This window comes from Cibotium barometz, chromosome 38 (assembly GCF_041138505.1).
Source record: "Cibotium barometz isolate CiBa-2024 chromosome 38, ASM4113850v1, whole genome shotgun sequence".
NCBI classification, from domain to species: domain Eukaryota; kingdom Viridiplantae; phylum Streptophyta; class Polypodiopsida; order Cyatheales; family Cibotiaceae; genus Cibotium; species Cibotium barometz.
In genome coordinates this window covers 5,916,736-5,941,136 of record NC_141083.1, presented here as the reverse complement: position 1 = coordinate 5,941,136, position 24,401 = coordinate 5,916,736, and the positions used below count along the sequence as shown (strand labels likewise).

Below are 24,401 nucleotides of genomic sequence, written 5' to 3'. Positions count from 1 at the left end.
TTATGCTTATATGTTTACTCCATCTCAATATTGTGTTTTTCAATAGAATGGTTTGTGGAGATAGAGATGCACACACTAAAATTGTATGATTAGCTCCTGTAAGATGAATGTAAATGTCTGTCTTTTGAGAGAGAGAGAGAGAGAGAGGGAGTTGATAAAAAGAGATTGTGATATTCGTGCGTGAGAGAGTATGTGCACATTGATTGAGAAAAGTAGGTGGATGTGCGATAAGCTGTTTGTGTAACGTACACATAGACATGCACTTCTAGTGCAAGTGTACACGAGAGAGAGAGAGAGAGAGAGAGAGAGAGAGAGAGAACTATGATGTAAACATACGAGTTGCATTACGTAGGACTAACGTATTTGAGATGTATGATCAAGATGCACAATTGAGAAAATTTTATATGTAGGGATCGAGATTTGCAGTGGCTATGTGAAGGTGTTAGTTGCATATGGCATCTTGCATTAATCCTTGTGTTGTCTTTCAATGTGTAGGAGCTTGTATCCACATTCCTTATTGCTACTAATAGGTAGGTTGAAAAGGTTTGTTTTTCAAGGAAGTTCGAGAAGAAAAGGCATGGCAATTATCTACCTATAATTGCCTTTTCGTGAGACGTACCGACACGACTTAGCAAGACCTAGTAGAATGAAATGTTCAACCCCTCGTTAGTTAGTTCATTGGAGACTAGTTTATGATAGATTGGGTTACCTTTCAAAATCATGAGTTTAGTAGTAGTGCCTATGTCTTCACCTTACTCTTTATATTGACGATTACTACAAAACGAGTCAACTTTTTTATGACAACCACAAACCCTTACAAACAAGCATGACACTCCTCAAAAAGCAATTGTGACTTCATTGCAAGTCCCTGCAAAAAGACCAGTTAGATTTTGTTGTTAAATGCTTAATCCCCATCTTTTAATTCATTGCAAGAGTTGAGGGATGAACATTTTATTGGTGAACATTTATTGTCTTTCTTCTTTTAAGACAACTTGAACAAACACACGAGGACGCATGAGAAGTATATTACCACTAACTAGAGAAGCTATATTTCTACGATGTACGATTGTCATCTCCTCCTCTCTCATCTCCTAACCCCATAAACACTTTTTGAGAGTTATTAAAGATATTTGGACCACTCTCTCAAAATCCGATATGCTAATGACGTGCATAGTACTACTTTTCTAGTAAAAACTTTCTCAATCACTCTCATCTTTGATCCCTAAATTGTATTTCTATTTGCTTCTCTTGAAGTGGCACGATTGGTATTAATCTCTCTCCATACAACATAGCCTAGGACTACATACCCTCACCACATGATGATGCATGTGCACATGTTAGTGTAACTCACTTTGCACATGTTCTATATTGTTTATCATAGACTATTTAGGGCAACATTAAGCTTGTTTATATTTGAGAGGACTCACTTATGCTCGCCAAGTTGCAATTTGCTTATATGATGACACTACTTTGTCCTACATATAGAGAGTATAGGTGAGAGATCTCACTCCTCTCTAGACCACACTATGAAGCACATCCTTTTTCTCCTTAATTAGTGAGTTTAGTGAATTTATCTCCTCCTTGTTCTCTTAAGAGTGCGAAGTGTTGGATGTGACTAGCTCACTCTTTAAGTGTGTGAAAGGCTTGCAATTGAGAGCTTGTGTGGGTTTACCTTCTCTCATTGCCATTTCCCCTTCATTTGCTTGAGCTTAGGCTATTAAGTACAAGGTGAGTGGTATGAAGGGAGTACGATGGTATTAATTTTTATTTTCCATGTCCTTTTAGATTAGGTTCCTTTTCCTCTTTATACACTCTCTCTCCTCTCATTTCCATTAAATTAGCATATTTTTAATTCTTTATTCATTAGATCAAAACAATACCATGACACCACTCACCTTTTACTCAATACCTAAGCTCAAACAAATGACAAGGAAATGGCACTATGAAGGTGGCAATTTTCAATCATGACTTGTCGAGGCAAAAATTCCATGATCATGTTATGATGTCTGTTTTCTTAACTACAATGTTTATTTAACTGAGACTGGTGGCGACGAAGCTAATGACAAAAGCGTTTCTCTAGTCTTAGTACAAGCTTGCTCATCTTTGACTCCAACTCGAAAAACAAAACAAAAAACATTATTTAAGTTTGATTCATACATCACAGCAAACATCTCTACATTCATGTTGTTAGACAAGCTTCTACTAAAAAAGCATCGTATAGTCATTTATCAAAGTGAAAATTTCGCAATGCAGCATATCATCCCTTTTCGTGCCGTTGTGCAACTCATAAATGTAGGAATTTAGCCATCGCCTGTGTGGTACTCATTGTTTATGCACAATGAAAACATCCCCGAGAGAGAGAGAGAGAGAGACGTCTCCGGTCGGTTGGTTCACAAGATGCCAAAATGAATTCTAGAGATCACCCATTAATAATTATTTATTACTAAATTCTTAAATCAACAATGCCATGAAGCTTCTCTATATTATCTTAAGGAAGAGTTTCACAAACCTTCCCCGTGGTAGGTTCGGGAAGGGGAGGAGGAGGTTTGGGTAGAATTTGAATTTGGAGTCTCAAGAGATGTGCGAAGCACGGGTTGCCCACTAGTTATGATAAAGTTAAGGGTTAGTAACGGTACACTAGCCTCCAAAAGAAGGTGATTTAATATGCCGAATCAAACTATACAGCTCGAAAAAATCCCTGCAAATCTCGTTTAATATGTTTTATTTTACTATATATTCCAGATCCGCACGTCCATCCATAAATGATTTTAAGAAGTAAGGTTAAAAAAAGCGACAACACGGGTATGGTACAAAAAAAAAAAGGAAGAAAGAAGAAGAAGTTGATTTACATTATATAACTGATTCCTGTGTAAAGAAAAAAAGAAAAACTAAGTAACGATAACACACTCAGAAAATAATTAAAAAAGGGAACGAACCCTACTCTGTACCTGTTTAGAAAACATCAGAGAGGAAAGGTGTAGTAGCCTCAAGGTCATCCCACTCTAGAGCCTCCTTTGTGTCAGAATCTGGATCCTTCCCAACAAGTTCCAAGGGGGCTTCTAACGGTGGTGGAGTCTGCAGAAAAAAAGCCCCAGGTCTCGCGTTAACGTTATGTTTCTTCAAGGCACAACCTTAAAGCCACAGCTTTGCAAGCATCAGAAACATGTACCATATCTCGAACGAGAGGCCAGTTTATGCCCCGGAAAAAGGAATGTTGTTTAATTTCATGTGCTCCGCTAGTCGATCCCAGCCTGTTTGCAGGATCCCTGTGTAGCAGCCCGTTGATTAACTGCCTTGCAGCTAAGCTTGCCTGCAAAAACATAAGCCAAGGGTCAGCAACAGACTGAAATAACTACAAAACAACCAATGAGGAGAACAATGTAGAAAACAATGAAGTGAAGGCTACCATGGTAGATCATAGAGAAACATGGCTATGGCTATGGCATAAAGAGAGAGAGAGAGAGAAATAAAACACAACTCAATAATATTAGAGTGGCAAACTGATTCAAATGCTTTTTCTTAATTATCAATTAGAAGAATGCCTTTAAAAAGGCTCCATACATGCTACTAATATAGATTAGGTGTGAGTGGGTGGCTCAGTTCCTGGATTCTAGCAAAGATAGATGCCCCTTTGACTTTCGCTACTCTTGTACTTAGATAAGGCTTGTTCTCCAGCAAACAAGAGGTTCAAAACAAATCAGTACGTCACTTGACCTCAACGTGATACAATCATTAAAATGACCAATTCACAAAAGCATTCACACTGATTACCATCACAACACTAACCAACACCTTAGCTTGGTCACAGACCACTCTGCCTATTTGGTACTAACTTTGGATAGATACACATTAGTGAAGACTAAGCTAGTCTCCTAGAGCTTCCAGTTCAGTAGATCCTAATAATCAATTCTGTGCAATATGTATGGCATCTCTCACAACTCACCTTAAATATTTTTCTTCACATCAACCAGTCAATAGTTTTCTTAAAGGGTCATCAACTGCTCAGATCCACTTTACTTCTGAATTCTATATAATAAGATAGATAGTTTCCATTTCAAGGTCATCAAATGCTCAGATCCAGTACTTGAAAAAAAAATATTTTTCAACTGATCAAAATAAGGACAACTCTTAAATCTATCTAGATTTTGTTTCTGAAATCTCTACTATATGCCGGTTTTATAACTAAAATATATGACAAATCAATCATTCCTTAAAATAAGGGCTACTTAAAATCTCAGCCATTTTTTCTTAATTCTGGCTGCTGGTAGAAATACACTAGAACGCCGATTTTTTCGAGCACTGCTCAGATCCACTTAACTTCTGTATTCTATATAATAAGATAAGATGAAAGCCAAAAAATACAACCATCAAAAAGACCACATGAAGAAAGCTATGCGTCCCCGGAATATTGAAACTGACCCTGGCTGGAGCTATGCTGACATGGTTCCTATGTGGCACAAAAAATGGAAAAGTTCAAAGAGCTGGCTCAGCAGCTTTGAATGACCCTTTGACAATTCTCTGTTGGAAGATCTTCTTGTCCACACAGTTACCGTGTTGTCTAAACAGTATCTTCCCGCCCATACAGGAAGATATGGCCAAATTCTAGATAAGGCCCTGACCAACATTTTTTTCAGACGGTGTGTAAAATTGTGGTTGTTACATCTCAAGGCCCTGCATTGAGTAGCACCCTCTCCCATAGTAGGCATGCAATCTGAAAAACTGAGATAATCTAGAAAACTGACTTATGAGGTGAATTCCTTCCGTTACTGGTGACTCTTAAGAAACACTAGGGAGTAACAAAAATACGAAGGGCAGAATATATTGCAACAAACCTCAGTTTGAAGTAGGGTGAGGTGATTTGAGATGGATATATTGGCCACTCCGAAGAGAAACTTGACGAGAAGACATCATTTAATCTGTTGAAGCTCTGCAATGGTACATATGGAAGAGAGATACAACTTCAACAAAGTACTTCTAAGATGATTCTTGCCATGCCACAATACCCTCACCCTCCTTCAGCACCTACTTTTTTTTTAGTGAAACCCACTGTCTCGTTAAGAAAGAAGAGAATATACGTTCATAGCTGTCCCAGATGAGGACAGCTACTACTAAGATCAAAGATAGTGGGAAAACACTTCTAATTGCTAGAAGGTTAGTCCCCCGATTTGATGAGAATCTCGGAGGGACTGGAAAAGGGCTCCCATAACTAAACAAACAACCGGATAGAATCTCCAAAGAAGAGCAACTGATTCCAAGCATGATAGATAGTCAACGCCCAGAATCTGGTCCAGTCAAAGAAGTCAATATAGTTTGGTAGGGGAGGAGAAAGGCAACCAAAAAGCCATAACATTCGACCAAAATGCCTCCCCGGAAAACGAGCCCGAAGATTTGTAGACATCATCAACAAAATCGCGAGTGCGAACAATACCACAGAAGGTGAGGCACTGTCTCTGTAGGATGAGAGCACTGCCGACAAGAAGTAGAGGCAATGCACCATCGTACCGAAAAAGATCCAACCGGGAATACTCCAACCAAACATCTCAACAGAAACAATTGTTGCTTGAGGGACAATCCACTCTTCCAAATTCTTTTCAATGAAGCTTTCCAATAAGCAAGAGATTTTGACATAGGCGATTTCCATGATCCCCAATCCATGGAGGTGGTAAGAGCAACTTATAAGGCTTAGCTGCAAACAAGTTGGCCAATGATGCAAGAGTATATCCTAGAAGTTGCCTACCAAAAAACCGATCTTGGATTCTGAATGATTCCTCAAGCATTGGGACTGGTTGAAAGGGCTGCATTATTTCCGAAATGAGTCTCCAGATTGGCCTGTGTTGCACCCCTAAATTGCATTGCCTGACTGCACGTGGGAAGGTAATAACTTAACCATTTTCATCCACAACATTGCATATGCGACGAATTCCGAATGTGGAAAGATTGTAAGTCTTTCTTGGTTGAGACAAAGCAAGCGGTGGATTAAACACCCTGCTCCAATGAATACTTTGTAAAAAAAGTGAGTTTCCTTGATTTGGAGGCCTACCTGACCATTGCAAGTGACACAATATAGCTTGCTAATCTTGAATGAGAGCAGTTGAATATGGGGAGCCTGGAATACGACCATGAAAATGCCCAAAGATTATATTGTCATAATTGATGATCCAATGACCATATGCATTTGTTTGCATGTTATTGCACAGAGCTCCCAATATGTGTGCCCATGGCTTGACTTGCTCTATAAATGCAGGTAGAAGAGTGGCTTTTCTTGCTAGTATATGATAATGAATGTTAAAAACATTGAGCCCACCATGCATTTTGGGCGAACACATAAGGTCTTGTCTTAATAAACGTAACCCTTTTCTATCTGCCTTGGTTTTCCACACGCATTCCATTGCTTTAAACATGAAATTATCAATCTATATGCTTGTCCAAGGTAAGGGCGGAAGATAGAACTGAACATATGCCATGATTATTGATTGTACTATACGCAACAGCACATGTAGAGGCCATGTAGATAATTTCTAGTATTCTATTTTAGAGTGCAATTTTGCCATCACCCATTGTGTTTATCTTTCATAGACAATTCCCAACCAATGGGATAACCAAGATGCCTCACTATCTCTTTAGGTGGGATAATCTGACCCGGCCACAAAAGCTAATGCCAATCATGATCTTTCAAAGGGAGCCGCTTTGATTTTTGAAAATTTACATGTAACCACAACAAAACCATAGAGAGATAGTGCTTTCATAAAAGTACTTACATCAGCCTCTGTATCCTTGGGAAAAAAGAGTCATTAGCATATGCCTGTGCTACAAATTATGTACTATCGACCGTGGAGAGACCATGTAGCTTTCCATCTCTTGTTAATCTATCCATGTAAAGGAGCATTGGGTGAGTCGCAATGGAATAGAAAAGTGCACTAAGCGGACAACCCTACTGAACAGCTTTCCCAAGATACCATGAGGCTGTAAGTTCTCCGTCCAAAATGCATTTAGTTGATCCCTCTTGATAAAGCTAGAAGATAACATTGTTCATTTTAGGCCCAATTCACATTCTGTCCATCACTTGAGCTATAAACTCCCATTGAACTGTATCAAAAGCCTTAGCTATGTCCACCTACATGATGAGAACATCTTGATCCGTATACTTGGCATATTTAGTGTCAATATACACATTTGCTATATTGTCAGTCATTTGTCTTTGAGAGAAGACACAGACACACAGAGGAGAGGAGCAAAGCAAAAAATAAGAGAAGCAGGCAAATATATTCAAGACGGAAGGAATAGGAGAGAGAAAGAGAAAGGGTGCACAGTCACACACAACTGCACCCAGAAAGAAGACAAATGGAAGATTTCATAAACAGCAGGAGAGGGAGCAGGTGACAGACGTAAGGACATGCAAGAACAGCAGAGACAGCTACTGGCAGGAGAAGGCAAGATAGACGACGCAGCAGAGGCAAGAGACGTGAGGAGTGCAACAAGCACTGCAGACTCAGCGAGGGATGACAGAAGCCAGCGTTGCAAAGCAGAATGCAGCGAAGACGGCGCTGCAGAGCTCCACAGATTCGCGTCCCATCACACACATTACACACACACGCACACACACTCCTCCTTCAGCACCTACAGGAGTAGATCCCCATAGTGAGTGGGTAGGTACTGAAATGGAGGTTGCCTGAACCTCTGTTGAGGCACTTAAGTCCAGAGCGTGTAGTATCGCTATCATGCGTGTGCCTCATTCTGGACTCGTCAGAGGACAGAGTGACAAAGGGTTTTCTTTGCCTTGACCTGATTGTACCCCGCCGTGATTGCATGGTAAAATTAGTTCACCTGAGGATCCCTGCCATCGCCTCCCACTTTTATAGCAAGCAATACCTTGCCTCTGTCAGACAACATGCGAGACAAAGTTACTCCAGCCTCGCAGAGTCTTTTGTATTCTCCTTTTTCATAATAGGAGTTTGAGCTAGCACTCTAGGCCCTCCCCTCCCAAACTGCCCTGAGGCGTGGAAGGGCTTGTAGTTTCTCCCTTCCAGTGACATCGCAATCTCAAGAAGGCTAGCCTACAGGCCATCATGACCTGTTTCTCCTTGAGCACCTTCCCAGGGCCTTATCCATTTGATTCCCAAGGACAAGAGGTTCCATAGTAGTGTCTCATCACCCTCCTAGGTGCTGCCTACCAGATCCTGGCAAGTGCGATCAGCCGTCATCTTCAACTGCATCTCCCTAATCTTATGCATGGCATGCAAACACATTTTATCCCAGATAGAAGCACATCTTGGATAACAAGTTCACCATTTGGGAGGCCATTATAGCTGCATAGCTCTGCAAAGAGCATCTCCGTCCTAAACTGCAAGAAGGCATATGATGGAGTTGACTGGACGTTCCTGGAGGACACCATGCTCCGGATGGGCTACTCAGCGGCCTGGATTTGAAGAGTCTTAGCAAAATTCTGTTCCGCACATAAACTTGTTCTCAGTCAAGAAGTGAGGGGCAAGGGATTTCCCCTCTCCCACATGGTGCGTAGGGCTCCCACAACTCATCCTCTTCTTCTATACATGGACCATTTACTCAGCAAGGTGCACTTCGTGGTCTTCAATTGCCATCTGGCAAGCATTTTGTGGTACAAGCTTCCCTCTTCATGCCATGAGATGATCCTGCATGGCACACGGGCACACGTTAAAACTCTCATTGGGTTTTGCAAAAATTAATGCTAAATTGCAGTACTAGAAGTTGGCCACATGGCCTTTACATGTTACTCCGTATTGTGGAGTCCATTCTCATTGCATACATACAATTCTTCTTGCCATTGCTTGCTTGGCCAAAGAAGCACTTGAATGAGTACATGTCTGCTACACTCGAGATACTTTGGAAAGCTAATCACAATACTAAAGGCCTCAAGTTGCTGCGAAAGGACAAGCTATGTACACACAGAAATCATGGGGGTGTCAACATTCTCGACTAGAATGGCATGGAAGACCGTCCGGGATTGGAAATACCATGTGGCTGGAAAGCATACTTTGCAGTAGGCGGTTTTGTGCTCCGTTAGGCCTTCTTGAGCCACGGAAAGCTTTCTTCCTGTCACAAGTGGGTGTACGTTTCATGGCGAATGTGGTCAATGATGAAGGCTATGTTATCTCCTTCCCAACAGCATGCTGGAGGTATGGATTAGGTATGCACCACAAGCCTCTATGGCATCTCATACACACCTTTCAGCCTCTTCAACCAGTGCCTCCACTGCATCATGAGGAGCGTTTGAAGGACTAGCGGGTTGCTACACCACAAGCTACAGGGTTACATGAACGGCTAAAAGGATCTATATCAAACTGCTTGCTCCTCCTTGGATCGCGGATCACGCTAATGCACTTTGGACAATGCACAAAACATATAGATGGTGGGGTGGTTGTTTGAGCAGCATATGGAAAAATGCTTTGCCACTAAAAGAAAGGCTGTTCCTTTGGACATGCATTGTGGGAGTTTTGCCTATCGATGTATTCTTGGAAAAGAGGCACATCGCTATGCCAAGATGTCACCCTTACATGCTACGCGATGAGACACTACTCCATTTGCTATGGTATTGTGATTTCTCTCGTGCTCTCCTGGACAGACTTTCAGGGCATCTTCGCATGCGATTCTTGAGAGCTCAATTTGGGAAGACATTTTGGCTTTTCGCTCGGATTCCACAAAGATATACCAACTTCGGGGTATTCTTTGCGTGGACTACTTTATGGTCACTGTGGACAATATGGTAAAATAGAAATCAGATACATTATGGATACGTTCCTCTTGATCAATACACCTACTTCCGACGCTTGTTGAGATAGTCTCTACATGACTGCCGAAACTCAACAAATAGACGACCAGCAATACATGGCCTTCTTTGACAGCTTCTAGACAATCAAATCCCTGGCCCCTCTATCAGGGCCTCAATTATTTCATGATGTTTTGTTTGTGGGTTTTCACCTTGCAATGAGGTTTCTCATTGGTTATATAAGAATTACTAAAAAAAGAACTACGGTTTTTCTAAAGTTCATATACATCTCGCTCATTTATAAGTACATTTTGCAGCAAGTAGACATATGCAAAAATTACAAACAGTGACAATAAAGTAAAGGACAAAAAACTAGGTCAGCATCTTGACATTAAAAAAACTTAAGGATGTGAAATGGATGGTGATTTGTTCTTACCGGAATGCTACTAGGAAAAGTTAAGTCCTTGTGAAGAATATTTGCAAAAGTTTTCTGCCTGTTTTTGCCTCGAAATGGAGTACGCCCATATATCATTTCATACAATAGGATACCTGAAAATCATAGCATAGAAGAGCATCATTAAGAATTTCTTAAAATCAACAACCAAAATGCAAGACAATCAGGGAAAATCCAAAAAGAGCTATGCTATTTTTGGCACTTAATGGCACTTAAAAGAGACTTCTTTTAAGTATGAATATATCTATACAAAATCACGGCTGTTAGCTAGGAGAGACATCCTCCTAAACCCCAAGATGTGCGTAACCAATCTAAGAAAAGGTAACGCTGTAACTTGCCCAGGAAGCACGGGAGTGGGCGCGCATCACTTTGACCATGAGCACATATAAACATTTCGCCATTTAATCACAACCATTAATCAATCCACAAAGCTGAAAATAAAAGTTGCACAACAGACACCACAAAGAGGCCGGAATAGGCCGACCGCGCCCCCCCGCCCGCCCCCACCCCCCTCCCCCCCCCGCCCCCCGTGGAGCGCCAAACCCTATAAACAAGCCCATGTAGCTCATCCATGAACTCATAAACTAGTATAACATTCTGTATATTCGCATAAAACCAGAAATTTCAGCAAGCTTTAGGACTGTTTTGCTGAAAAACAGCCATCCAGGGTGTGCAAGATGGTGCAGAGTAGTGAAAACCACCTTTCTCAAGCTGGATATGGTTATGGTGGGCTTAGAAATGAAGAGAAATGGAGAAAAATCAGAGTTTTCAGCCCCCAAAAACCTGCTTGAATCTCAAACTCGCCCACGAGATAACTCTCTCGTGTTCAAATAAGCAAGAAAATGCTATAATGCCATGTGTAGAGCTGAACTGACAAGTGTGAGGACACTTGTCTCACTTTTATCCTCTTATTTGCTTCATGTCCGAAATCCAAAGGCCAAAAATTCCACAATCTTTAGCTCTAAAAATATCCTAGATGATAGCTAATTTCACATTGGTGCTTTGGCAATACTTGATCTCTGTCGAATTTTGGAGGTAATGAGGCGAACGGAAATTCTGTCGAAGATAGTCAAAAATAGCAACTTTCCCTAAAATTTAGGAGATAATCTCTGTGTGTTCCACCACATGAGAAATACATGTAAGCACCATGTAGAAACCTGTTTCATTGCTCGATCTCCCCCAAATCCTCAAGAGTTCGCCATACATACTTTCCACTTGACACTTGAGCTCCAAAACCCATTTCTGTGTCCAAGAAACCGTCTCGAGTGCTTGGACCATGTTACGAGCACTTGGTCCTTGTACTGGATAATCCCCCATTCCCAAAGCTTGTACATTCTTGATCTTTTCAACATCCAAAGCTCATCCACACACATGAATTCTAGAGATGCCGAAAATGGTGACATTTCCCCCAGCTTCTTAAAAGTTGTGCTCAGCTTTAAAGCTTCAAACCATATATCAAGATGTAACCATAACCCATCAAGTGGGCAAGAATTACGTGGAAGATATGCTAGACACAAGCACAAGAGCCAATTGTGTTCCAATAACCAATATCAATGAGAGAATCATATGCCAATGAAAATCGCCAACCAAGTGCTAATACACTCAAACAAGTGCCCTGCACAAGAAACTAGTGCCTCGCACAGAAACATGTGCTATGCACAAAAATTGGTGCCATTCAAGAGCACAAACCATGGTGACAAAAAAGCTGGTTCTCCATAGTTCAAGCAATCCTTTCTCCCAACCCTAACAGTTCCCATGTTCTCTCATACAATCTCAACTCTGATCAATAAGCATGGTGTGGAAACAATGAAACACTCACTCCACAATCCCAACACAAATCCACATGTATGGTGGAGTGTTCATTGAATTTCTCTCTCACAATCCCAACATGAATCCACATGCATGGTGAGATGAACAATGAACCTCGTGGCCTCTGTTAGGAAGATAGTGATTCCAATATCGCTGGAAAAAATCCATGTCCCAAATAAACGGGCGAGAAAACACATTCCCATAAGTCCAGATATCATAATCATGTCCCAAGTAAATGGGCGAGACAAATCAATCCCATCCAGATATCATAATCATGTCCCAAGCAAATGGGCGAGACAAAATTGGTCTCCTACCAACAAGGCATTGGTCCACATGACCCTTGGCATAGACATAAGTCCTGTGCCAACCAAGCGTTATGTCCACTGTACCACTTACACTCCGTTTTGGTACTCTGACCACACACCTTGGGTGAGAGGTGGGCTCAAGTAAAACAATCACTCGCAGGCATAGCTAGCCTGGTGTTCCATAAGCATTTCTGCTACACATAGTTTATAGGCATTCGGCCACCAATAGTTTGTAGGCATTTTTGCAACCAACTCACACTACCCTCTCAAGTGCCCATGTTCCCTTCCATCTGCTCTCGACCCATAGATGGTAGAAACAACCTTCAAGAGAGCACATAAGACAAGAGAACATTACACAGGGTATGTTGTGCTTGTCACTACCGTCTGAAGTGCCCATGTTCCCTTCCATTTGCTCTCTATTGTTCCACCCACACATGGTAGAAACAATCTTCAAAAGAGCATGTAGGACAAGGGAACACTACACAGGGTATGTGAGCCATGAGTTCCATAAGTCCAATGCACCCCAAATAAAAAGAGCCAAAACGAATAATCCATCCCAATAAAAGGGAACCATAAATATGATCCATAAACCTCAGGATGGATCCAAATCCCTAAAAAAGAAGCCTAGAAATCCATACACCAGTATACCATAACTCTTACCACATGCTCCGTGCTAACCACACACCTTGGAGTAGAGGTGGACTTTATCCATAAAAGCATAATATCCATGAGATATCAAAATATTTCTTCTCTATAAACTCGGACAGATTCGTCCATAGAAATCGCTTGTGAAGCTTAATATCTATATAAATCTCGTCCAAAAAAGAAATCTCCATAGGTATAATCCATCCCAATAAAGGGAGTCATCAAATGAATTCATCCCATTAAAGGGAGCCTTAAACAATGCAAAAGATGACCATATATATATATATGTATATATATATATATATATATGTATATATATATATATGTGTATATATATATGTATATGTATATATATAACCATGGCATATATTGGAGTCCTTGAGCATCGTGCTCACGATAGAGATGACCTCTAGATTCTAGGCTTCTCAGCCATGAAAAACATTTTTCGTGAAACACATTTAAGAAAAACATACAAAACTTCTCCTTGCATTTACACGCAAGGGTTAGGTGTTCAAAACACATAAACCATGAAAGATAAAAAAGTAATAGCTTTGTAACCTCAAAGAATACTTAGCTCTTCTTCTTTGCCGAAAACATCATGAAGCCATGAGACAAATAGAACTCCATTATAGCTTGGCACTTGCTTTGAGCTTGAGAAGCAACTTCCATAATACAAAGATAGCAGATAGACGCCTCCTCACACCCTCCAAGAAACCATTTCCATTATGCCTAGTATTGCTATGTATAATCCTATCAATGGCCATAGTATGCACCTTAATAAGATCGTTCTCAAATAAGAATGAGAGAAAGCCTTCTACTCTGATACCAATGCAACTCACCCGGGAAGCGTGGGAGTGGGCGTGCATCGCTTTGACCATGAGCACAATAAAACATTTCACCATTTAATCACAGCTATTAATCAATCCCCAAAGCTGAAAATAAAAGTTGCACAACTGACACCTCAAAAAGGCCGGAATGGGCCGGCCCTCCCCTTGGAGAATTTCATTATCCAAGAAGAAATATAACATATACAAGCTTTGAGGGACTTACTCTCCCAATGGGAGATGCTGGATTATCCATATACAGTCATAAACCAACAAGTCCTTCCATACGCGCATAAACTTGTATGACAGCCTATATGGCTCTTCGAGGAGCACATAAACCTGTAAACGAACCCGTGTGGCTCATCCATGAACTCATAAACCTGCAAACCAGCCCATATGGCTTATCCATGACCTCATAAACTAGTGTAACAACGTGTATATCGCATAAAACCAAAAATTTCAACAAGCTTTAGGACTGTTTTGCTGAAAGACAGCCATCCGGGTTGTGCAAGATGGTGCAGAGAAGTTAAAAATCATCTTCTCCAAGCTGGATATGACTATGGTGGGAATAGAAATGAAGAGAAATGGAGAAAAATCAGAGTTTTCAGCCTCCAAAAACCTGCTTGAAGCTCAAACTCGCCCAAGAGATAACTTTCTCATATTCAAATAAGCAAGAAAATGCTATAATGCCATGTGTAGAGATGAATTGACAAGTGTGAGGACACTTGTCTCACTTTTATCCTCTTATTTGCCAAATGTCCGAAATCCAAAGGCCAAATATTCCACAATCTTTGGCTCTAAAAATATCCCAGATGATAGCTAATTTCACATCGGTGCTTTGGCAATGCTTGATCTCTTTCGAATTCCGGAGGTAATGACGCGAACAGAAATTCCATCGGAGATTGCCAAAAAAGATTGCCAAAAATAGCAACTTTCACTAAAATTTAGGAGATGATCTCTTTGTGTTCCACCACATGAGAAATACATGTAAGCACCATGTAGAAACCTGATTCATTGCTCGATCTCCTCCAAATCCTCAAGAGTTCGCCATACATACTTTCCATTTGACACTTGAGCTCCAAAACCCATTTCTATGTCCAAGAATTTGTCTCGAGTGCCTGGACCATGCTATGAACACTTGGTCCTCTGTACTGGATAATCCCCCAGACCCAAAGCTTGTACATTCTTGATCTTTTGGGCATCCAAAGCCCATCCACACACATGAATTCTGGAGATGCTGAAAATGGTGACAAATGCCATGAAAGTCCAGAGATTCAAGTTTAACACATGCCAAAATTTTTCCCTATTTTTTTTCAATGTGTAGATCCACCACTAGTCACAATATTGAATGCCCGCATGTAGAGAGCCTTTTTTCTTTCTCCCCCTTTTTTTAAATCTAGCCTTAGGCCCAAGATCCTCCCGTAGTTATTGTTTTTTCACCCAAAGGCACTTTTTAAAACCATCTGTAGGCGATGCCGCAGCGTAAGCCAGAACCTCCTGACCTAGGCATCACCACTTGGGCTATCACCTCATTGGCGCCTGAAGACAACTTTTTACATGTCTGCCCCAGGGCGATTAGAACTCGTGGTTGTGACTACAACACCAAAAGATGTCGAAGCGGAGATTGAACTTGGGATCTTCTCCCTCGGAGCTCCAAGTCTACACTGCTGGGCTAGGCACCCATTGGTTAAAACTCTTCAGTGTAACAAGCAGTTCAAAGAACTTGAAAAAGTTTCCATCTACTACACACCATCAGGATGTGCATGATGAGTCTTGATAGCATTGTGTTTTTCAGCCAATGGCCTGTCCTATTCATGTACCCATTTATCTACATGAGAGGATAAGTACAAAATTTTATTGAGTCTGTTAGATAGACTTTCAAATTTCACCATGTATGCTGTGCTTGGATATTCACCCATACTTGCAACAGATTTTTTGCATGCGCAGTTCACCCATATTTGAAATATGTAATGAATCCATACCATAGTAACAAAAAAACCTGTTTCTAGCTTTCGAAACCTTGAAACTTCGAAACGGTTTTTAAAAACCTTGAAACCTCTCCGGTACGGCAATTTCGCCGAAATTTCAGGTTTTGTTCTTTTTCCCCCCTTGATTTTTCTGGGACTTTTTTATTTTTGTTTTTCTTCCATATCCTCCTTATCACCTTCCTTTCCTCTTCTTCTCTTGCCTCCCTCCTTCCCTTTTCTATCTTCTGCTACTTCTTTCACGTCTAATCCTCCTGTATTCTCTTCTTCTTCCTTTCTCTTCTTCTCTCCTCTTGTTCTCCCTTGCTCTTCTTCTCCTTTTCTCTTCTTCTCCTCTCTCCTTTCCCCTTTTTCTTACTTCAATGTCTTAAATCTTTCTAAATTTCGACCTTCTCTTCTTCAATTTCGTAAGAGTCCTTGATTGAGTGGCATCTAATCAAGCAAAATTGCCATAATGCCTCACCAAAATAAGAATGGTTCCCCGAGATGAGTGAGAAGAGACCATTTTTTCATCATTACACTATGTTTTTAGATGGCCTCTATAAGTTCTTTAAGTATTCATACTTTATGAAATTATTGATTTTTTGAACCCTCGCGGTTTCTTAGCCAAGGGACGAAACCTTTCGAAACAGAACCCCAAAAACCTCAAAACGAAAAAAAACCTCGAAACGTTTCCTGTGACTATGATCCATACTAACTTTCGTCGGCATCTTGGGCTTTTTAAAGGACTACTTTTAGGATATTCCGATGATCAGTCGCCATCTTGAATAGATGATGAAGACCCTTGGATGTTGACAGCCACCATGGCAGCAGGACTCCTTGATCATCCCATCACCCGAGAACCTCCTCAGTACCTTTTGATTCCCTGCTTGGATGGCCTCCACTTTCTCCAGCAGATAGAGTTCTCCAAAATACCCAGCCAGCAATTGTCGCATCTCCAAAAGGGATACATCATGCAGTCATGTCCTTCGCGCCACCCCAGTGGTGGGTGGTTGCAGGCATGATTGAATGGCTACGTGCTGGTCCCCATGTAGCCAATCTGCATACAGGGATTGCAAAGGATTTGATGCCCCCCCTGCCTCCCCTCTTTCCACACCACCTTCTGATCTTGTAGAGATTCTACCACATGCCGCTCTGTCTAGCAATTCATGTACCTATGTGCAGACTACCATAGCCAAATTGCCATTATTCCCCCTTTCCTCATAAACCCCACCCCGTTCCGCGGATGGGCGTGTAGTCCAGCAGTGACGGCTTGCGACTCATGGAGGGAAGACCCTGAGTTCGAATCCCTGCAGTCCCCATTGGTACTTTGGCCTATCTGCAACCAGGAGTTGTGATGCCTCGTGGTGGGAAGACCAAGATGCCGAACATCAAATTGTGACTATAGAAGGATCTGCTCAAGGGGAAAGAGAAGAGAATAACCCACCCCTATGCACCAGGTCAGTCTACCCCTTGAGTCCATGTGTCTGGTGTTAACTATCATAGACTTATTGCCTGTATCCCCTCTTTCATCGTAAACCCAATCCCATTTCGCCAATATGGCCATGTAGCCGAGTGGTAGGATAGGTCATAATTTAAAATCCCTGCAGCCCAGTGACCACGAAAAGTAATGCCTCCTAGGGGGAAGACAAACCTGCGAAGCATCAAATTGCGTCTATAAAAGGCTACACTCAAGGGGAAAGGAGAAGGGAAAGGGCAGGCCTAGGCGGGGAGGGGGGGGGTGGGGGGAAGGGATAACGGGGCCACCTCTGTGCACCAGCTGAGTCTCCCTCCTCACCTCTTCAGCTCTTGCATAGGCTAGATTTTGCTGCTTAGCCACTTCCTATAGTCAAAGAGCAACAGCCACAGTGTCTATATCAAGTGTCACCAGATTTGACATAAAGCTGTGGATTTGGTGTACAAAGGTTTGGGAATTGGGATTATCCAATCAAATCACCACGTGCCCGGACACATGGATATTGTGCCCGGAACCAGATATGCGTCACACAGTGGAATTGGTTGCATAGGACACTCCCTTGGCAAGCCCCGAGAATTCAGGGAAGGATTTAATGTGGAAACAGGCTCTTATTTGGCTGTCCATGCTTATTAATGATGGACAAGTTACTAAATGCACACCCGAGTTTTTAGTTTTTAAAGGCTAAATTCAACATTCATTTTAATAAGGTGGACATTTTATAAGTTGGGCACATCGTGAGTAGTAGGATTTTCATAGTTTATTCAATGGATTAAACAAGTGGCATTACAAGCTGTAGACACCTATTTGGGGCAAGTGTGTAATCATTAGCTTAACAAATGGCATTACAATGTGTATACACAAAAAAATGGCATTATGATGTGCACACAAAATATGGATGGACCCTCTACACATTCTCTTGATGAGAGCCCGAAACCAGCCCTCTCCCCTTCTCTTACACATCATTTGTGCTCCTACTTGCCTACAGGCTATGCTCTACCAATTAGATCAGAATGAACTATTGGATCAACCTCCCTAATGTTGTACCGGCCTATGAACCTGCTGTGCTTACCCCTGTACCAGTTAAACCAGCCTCTGTACCGGCAATGGATGCCGTAAATGACGTACAAACCTATTGAACGGGATGTACCAGATGCCCTATCGATTGTATCACCATCTCTAATGAGATTATGTGGTATTTTCCTTATGTCTTCCATGCTAAGGCTGTCTTCCATGGCCAATGAGATGATAGCTCAAGTGGTGAAGGTGTTTGCCTAGGACCAAAAGGTCCTAGGTTCATAACCTCCCTTGGTGCTTCCTCGGCGGCATCGCCTATAGGTGGATAAATAAGCGCCTACAGGCGGCTATCTATGGACAATGAAATTTGGTAACTACGGCAGGATCTTGGGCCAAAGGCTAGTTGAAAAACAAAAAAAGGTTGTCTTCCATGCTGAGGGTATCTTTCAACATCTTTAGTCATGTATATTTTCTTGAGGGTGGGTGTTGAAATAAACACCAAAATATCAAGGGGCTAAGGGCAACAGGTTCCAAGATTAGAAAGCCTTGTAGCATGGAGAAAATAATCATCATCACAAGGTGAAAGTAGCTCTAGGGAATCCACAAGTTGTAGAAGAAGCCAGGAGCATTTATGATGGCCACAAATGTTGACTTTTGTGTCCAGAATCTAGGAGAAATAAGGGAGTTGATTGCGAAAGCTTGTGACCTCATCAACGATGTTGTTCGATGCTTGTACTCAGCCTATATAAGAGGCATCTTCTAATAAACAAGTATAACATGTTTTTCTACTCATCTATGGCATCATTATGTTAATCTTTTTTGCTAAGTCTTAATCCTTGTGGTTTAATACCTTAACCATGATGATTACATCTAAATCATGAGTTTCACCATTGTGTATGAGCCACCATGACTCCAACCAACACATGAATCGACTGAATCCTCTACATCCTATGCAAGCGAACCCACTCCTTCATAACTCCCTTTTCAAAGTTCACTAGCAAGACTTATTGGTAGAACATCTTCTTAAACTCTTCCCAGGTAGATACAATTGTCCCACCTATCTTCTTGGCCGTCCACCAATCACTAACCGTCTCTTTAAAATACATAGCAACATATCTAAGCCTAGACTTCTGCCTGAAATGCTTATCACAAAAGACTCTGTGGATAAACGCAATGGCTTTGATAACAACCATCTTTCCATAAAACTTTTGAACTTGATATCCTTAGCCCTTGTCTTCAATTCTTTGTTCTTTTGTCCATTTTGACTCTCTCCCACCTTTGTCCCCTTTAAATCTTCATCACAAATAAGTGAGAATTCGCAGGTTCTTTTTGTAATACCACATTTCAGCCATAAACCAAAAGCGTGAGTATTTGATTCCATTGAGCCCCACCTCTTTCTGCATATGCTATCCTGCCAGTGGGACAACTAAGAGTGCCTTGAAGAGGCTGAATATTCCTTCCTTCCCTGACACAAAACACAAGACTGTGCCTTGTTGACAAGTTCTTAAGGTTTTAACCCTACCATTTTTTCGCTCCAAAAGGTAAGGCTCTTTTTCACCACTACCATGTTTTTCCAAGTTGCGGCAAGCTCTAATCAATTTACAGCTTTATTTTCAGCATGATCTTTAAAAGCTGCCTAGCCAGTTGCAACCTTTTTCCTCCCAGCCAAAAGAAATCCTTGTTGTCATAAACTTCTTTTACACCCTCGGTCGCCTCCCCGAGACATTGTACATATCTCCGCAAAGCCTCCATTTGGGAATCTTTGTACTCGAGTGCAGATTATGTCATGTGCACACATAGACATGGCTGTCTGCTGATCCCTGAAGATGGCGGGAATGCTCACATGTGTGAAGGCGCCTCAATAAATACTGAATATGCAAGTCATGGGCAGGCCGACCGTCTAAAGGGCTGACCCACCAGCATATTTTGGGCCTACATAAAGGCTAGGCCAGATTTAGTTTATTCGTCTGATCGCCTCTTGAGGGCAGATCATAAATAGGCATTAGGTTACCCTTTTTTGGAAGGCCAAACGCCACAGTTTTTAAACATCATTTTGTATCATATGATTATATACTGAAAATACTGCTCTCGCTCTCTTCTCTCTCCATCTTCTCATTGCGGTTTGCATCAGGATGTTTATAATTGTACTACCGAAGATTCCTCAAGATACAAGCTTCATGGACATTATTGACATTCATGCAATGAAAATACTTCGACAAACGTGAATTGTCGAAGTTGGAGTTGAATCCACATCTTTTGTTGCCAAGAACCACACTCCCCAATCCTCTGTGTAACACAAGCAGCTATGCCTCACTAGCATCCATACACAAGCATGTGTGTGCTATGCTGAGCTAGACGAAACCTTTATGGTTACCCCATTGCCGCCCAACTCAGCCACGACAGCGCCACCATAGCACAGCCCAATTCCTACACCGTTGCGTTCCTCATCATCTCCTGGGTCTCCTGAGCCGAATATCATCAAAATTGGAGTCCATTGAAGCCTCCAAAACCTATGAGCAAATTTTCAGCCTTCACAAAAAAGAGCTGAACCGAACATTGGGGTGTATTCGGCATTCTTCGAGCTATCTGTCAATGGTATCAACATTGTCTTTCGGCATCCGGACCACTCTCAAACCTGAATTTTTTTGTCAGCAAGCCTCTAACCTGTACATCAATTGGACATCAAAACTGCCCTTTTACGTGGTGATTTGTATGTGGCTACACTAGATGAGACTGTTGATAGGCTTAGTCCTCAAGAACCTGGACATTCTTTTGATGCCATTGTATCAGATGACTTAAGGATGCTTGATTTATTTGTGCAATACCAGACCAGACATTCAATTCGGGGTCTTAGTTGAGCAGGTTAATGCACAGCCCAAGTTCCGGACCTTGGCAGGCCGTTAAGCGGGTTTTCCAGTACTTACACGGCACTCAGTCGCCTGGCTTATTCTATCCTGGGGTGGTAATTCATAGGTGCATCCCTTTTGTGATTCAGATGGGGCTGGTTGTTTAGACACTAGAGTGTGGGTGTGTGTGTATGTGTGGGTTCTTGTGCTCGGATTCTCTCCAACAGAATTGTCAATGATAGAAATGCTTAGAAGCATTTTCAGCAAGTAAATATCAAAGAGAGAGCAATTGATTTCTCATACACAATATACACCACCTGTGCAAGATTGATACTACTTGGGATATCACAGCTTGGCATATTTGTAGGGTCAGCACAACGGCTATTGAGGGCATTCAGATATAGGACACTCAGTGCATTTGTAGTATATGGGGAGATATTGTTCACATTTTTAAGGGCACATGGGCTCGTATACAAGAACCATTTAGCAAAAAAAAAAACATCCACGACCTGAACAATAATGAGCTAATCATTTTATGGATGAACCAAAAGGTTGGAGAAGCAAGGGAGTATGCCAAAAAAGCACATCTACGGACTAGTTTTGCTGACAATTGGCTTTTCTACTTCCTTTTCTAAAATGTGCAATGTGCCAATTGCAGAGAGAGAAAGCAGAAAGAAAGAAAGCTGCATTAACGTCTACTAGAGGCCGAACTCGACCTATGCAAATCAATGTACAACTGTCAATGTCTTCTGGATGTCCAGAAAAGAAAGGACAAAATGAACATGAAATAAAGTATGGAAGTACTGAGCTAGTGGGGGGGCATGATGGATGGAGCACTACTGCTAGAGGCTCAGTATGCAACCTATATGCGTAGGGTATACAAGAATGCAATGCAGATCTGTCGAGCTCCAACCAGTACCATAATGGGGGTGTAATATGTGTGTGTGAGAGAGAGAGAGAGAGAGAGAGAGAGAGAGAGCCTTTCCGTTCACACGCTCAAACATTGGAGGATTAGACCTAGTATGCCCGGAATTTTGATAACACGCAACTAAAATCCCACAACGATGGAAACGAAAACTCATCCGACCAACCTCAGCTGGCACAACCTCAGCATATCAATAAAAAGAAGAGGGTGAAAGAAAAAGCCACCCGAAACGCTGAAGCAAAAAAGATAGTATCGTGCTTTGATTGCAACCAGCCAGGTCATACGGCCAAAGTTGCCCTAATAAGAAAAAGCACAACAAGTCATTGATGTCAATCCAAGAAATTTCAAGTAATAACTGGATCGCTTCCATTAAGATTAACCACCTAGAACATGGTATGTGCCAAGATTGTTTTAGAATCATGGCCTTCAGCAAGAATGATCTACGGCCGAAAAAGAGAAGGATCAAAGGCCAAAAGGTAACGGTACTCTTTGACAATGGCAATACTCATATTTTTGTGAGTTCTCGGTTGGTGCAGAAAATGCGCAGCCAACTGTCGCCGAGTGACCAACGCTATCAAGTGAATTTTGCACCGGGTATGACCACACAAGCTTAGGGATACCAATTTTATTTTACCCACCTTGGGACAGGACACGTGTATTCTATCAAGCATTGATATAAATGTTTCCTTGTAGTCTTTTTCAGTCTAGTTTCTCTTAACGTGAATGTCGATTTGATTGTGTGGGGGGTTTTAAACTATTTGGCCCTCCTAGCTCTTTTCACATGATGGAACCCGTGCCCGGACACTAGACAGGTAGATGAAAGCATCGAAACAGGGACAATGAAGTTGGCACATGGAAAAGCACTAGTTCTAGTCAAAAAGCAAGGAAAAGCAAAAAGTCAAACTAAGTTGATTGCGAGCCAACTCGCAAGAGGAGACTAAGCCGGACCAAAAAGCTAAAGGCTGCTTTTTCAAAAAGCACCTCTAGGGCCAAAAAGCAAGGCCCTAAAGTCAGAAAAGCAATACAAAAGAACGTTGACAAAAGTTGAGTAATATTTTATAATTAAAAGTCAAAAAGGCAGAAGTTAGGTGAAAAAGAGAAAAGCAAAAGCTTAGCCAACTTTTGGAAAAAGCAAGGCTCTCCTCGGGTATAAAAGAAGAACGAGTCCTGCTCTTCTCATCATCGTTGAAGGTGTGCACTCAAAAACACCATCTCTATCGACAAGATCGTGGAGGTGTTGATACCATCAAGAACGTGGAGGACCTCTTCAACATTATCATCATCATCATCTTCTCCACCCACCATACTGCTAGGCTGCGCCACCCTCTGCCGCCAGCACTGCTATCTGCATGCGTTTTTGTTGGCTACCACTAGCACTCCCGCTTGTCTCAGCCTCCTACGCAGCCAGTTCAGTCAACGCTCCCGCCAGCATGTGTGTACTTTAGATTACAAAACAGCGGTTGTAATGAGCTCCCACCCCCCGTTCGCTAGCATCACCTGCCCCCCCCCCCCCCCCCCCAAGCCCGCCGTGCGCCCCCGCCCAAATGCTCCCTTTAGCGTAGTTTCTTTCTCCCCCTCCCCCTCCCCCCTCCGCAGTGCTGTTGCCGCCGCCGTCTTGCTCGCTGCCCCTCCCCCTTCATTGTTGTGTTGCCCGCCCCCCTCGAGTTTATGTGCCTCCCTTTGCTACCCCCCGCTTCTTTAGTTCTGTTGCTGCCTGCCCCCTCCTTTTGCTCCCTATGACCCTTCGCTCCCCCCCCCCCCCCCCCCCCCCCCCAAATGGGAGATTGTTGCCAGTATTACAGCATGGCAGATCTATATGGGGTGGTATTGTCCATACTCTCATGGCTACTTGAGTCTTGGGCTCATATTTAGGGGTCCTCTCATTCCGCGAAGGCAAAGTGCGTTGTATTTATGCAAAAGTTGGGTCATGGCATTTTCTTTCATCTGGTCCTGCAGGTCTCTCATGGCATCATGATGCTCGTCAATGGTTGAAATCACCTTACATATTGGGGCGATTCTATTCTATTGCCTTGGGAAGTGTGCAGAGGCTGAAAACAAGCCAAAGAGCTTGGCACTAAATAACGAGCACCTCCCCTTCTCAGTGCTCAGCCCATACTAAACCTTATGAATTATTTTCAGTGCCCTCTGCTTTATTCCTAAGGTCAACTAAAAAAGTTAAGGCAAGGTAAGTCTAATTTTTACCTCTAGCAAAACTCATAAGCCAATTCTTAGTGCACTCACTGCTGGAAACCACTCACGTCTTTATGCATCCACGAAACCGACAAACATTTACATGCAATTCAATTCACAGGGTCCAAAAACAAGCCATGTGTACATGTTCAGTCCTAGACATAAAGGTAAAACATAACATAAATTAAGTAAACTTTTTATCATAA

At 42.0% G+C, this 24,401-nt stretch overlaps 1 protein-coding gene across 3 annotated transcripts in view; it reads right to left on the bottom strand.

Moving 5' to 3' along the window:
* Positions 1-2,463: 2,463 nt before the first annotated feature.
* LOC147616280 (phototropin-2-like) overlaps positions 2,464-24,401 on the bottom strand; it is a 111,832-nt gene continuing 89,894 nt past the window's right edge. Inside the window, exons 20-23 of one of the 3 annotated variants that reach the window (XM_086777345.1) lie at positions 10,179-10,291; positions 3,170-3,310; positions 2,949-3,075; positions 2,464-2,865 (exon numbers count right to left, since the gene is read on the bottom strand). In XM_086777345.1, the coding sequence (XP_086633471.1) occupies positions 2,953-3,075; positions 3,170-3,310; positions 10,179-10,291 (377 nt within the window). In that variant the 3' untranslated portion in view covers positions 2,464-2,865; positions 2,949-2,952. The remainder of the gene's footprint in view (positions 2,866-2,948; positions 3,076-3,169; positions 3,311-10,178; positions 10,292-24,401) is intronic. The other 2 variants (XM_086777346.1, XM_086777347.1) reach the window with 2 other exon arrangements.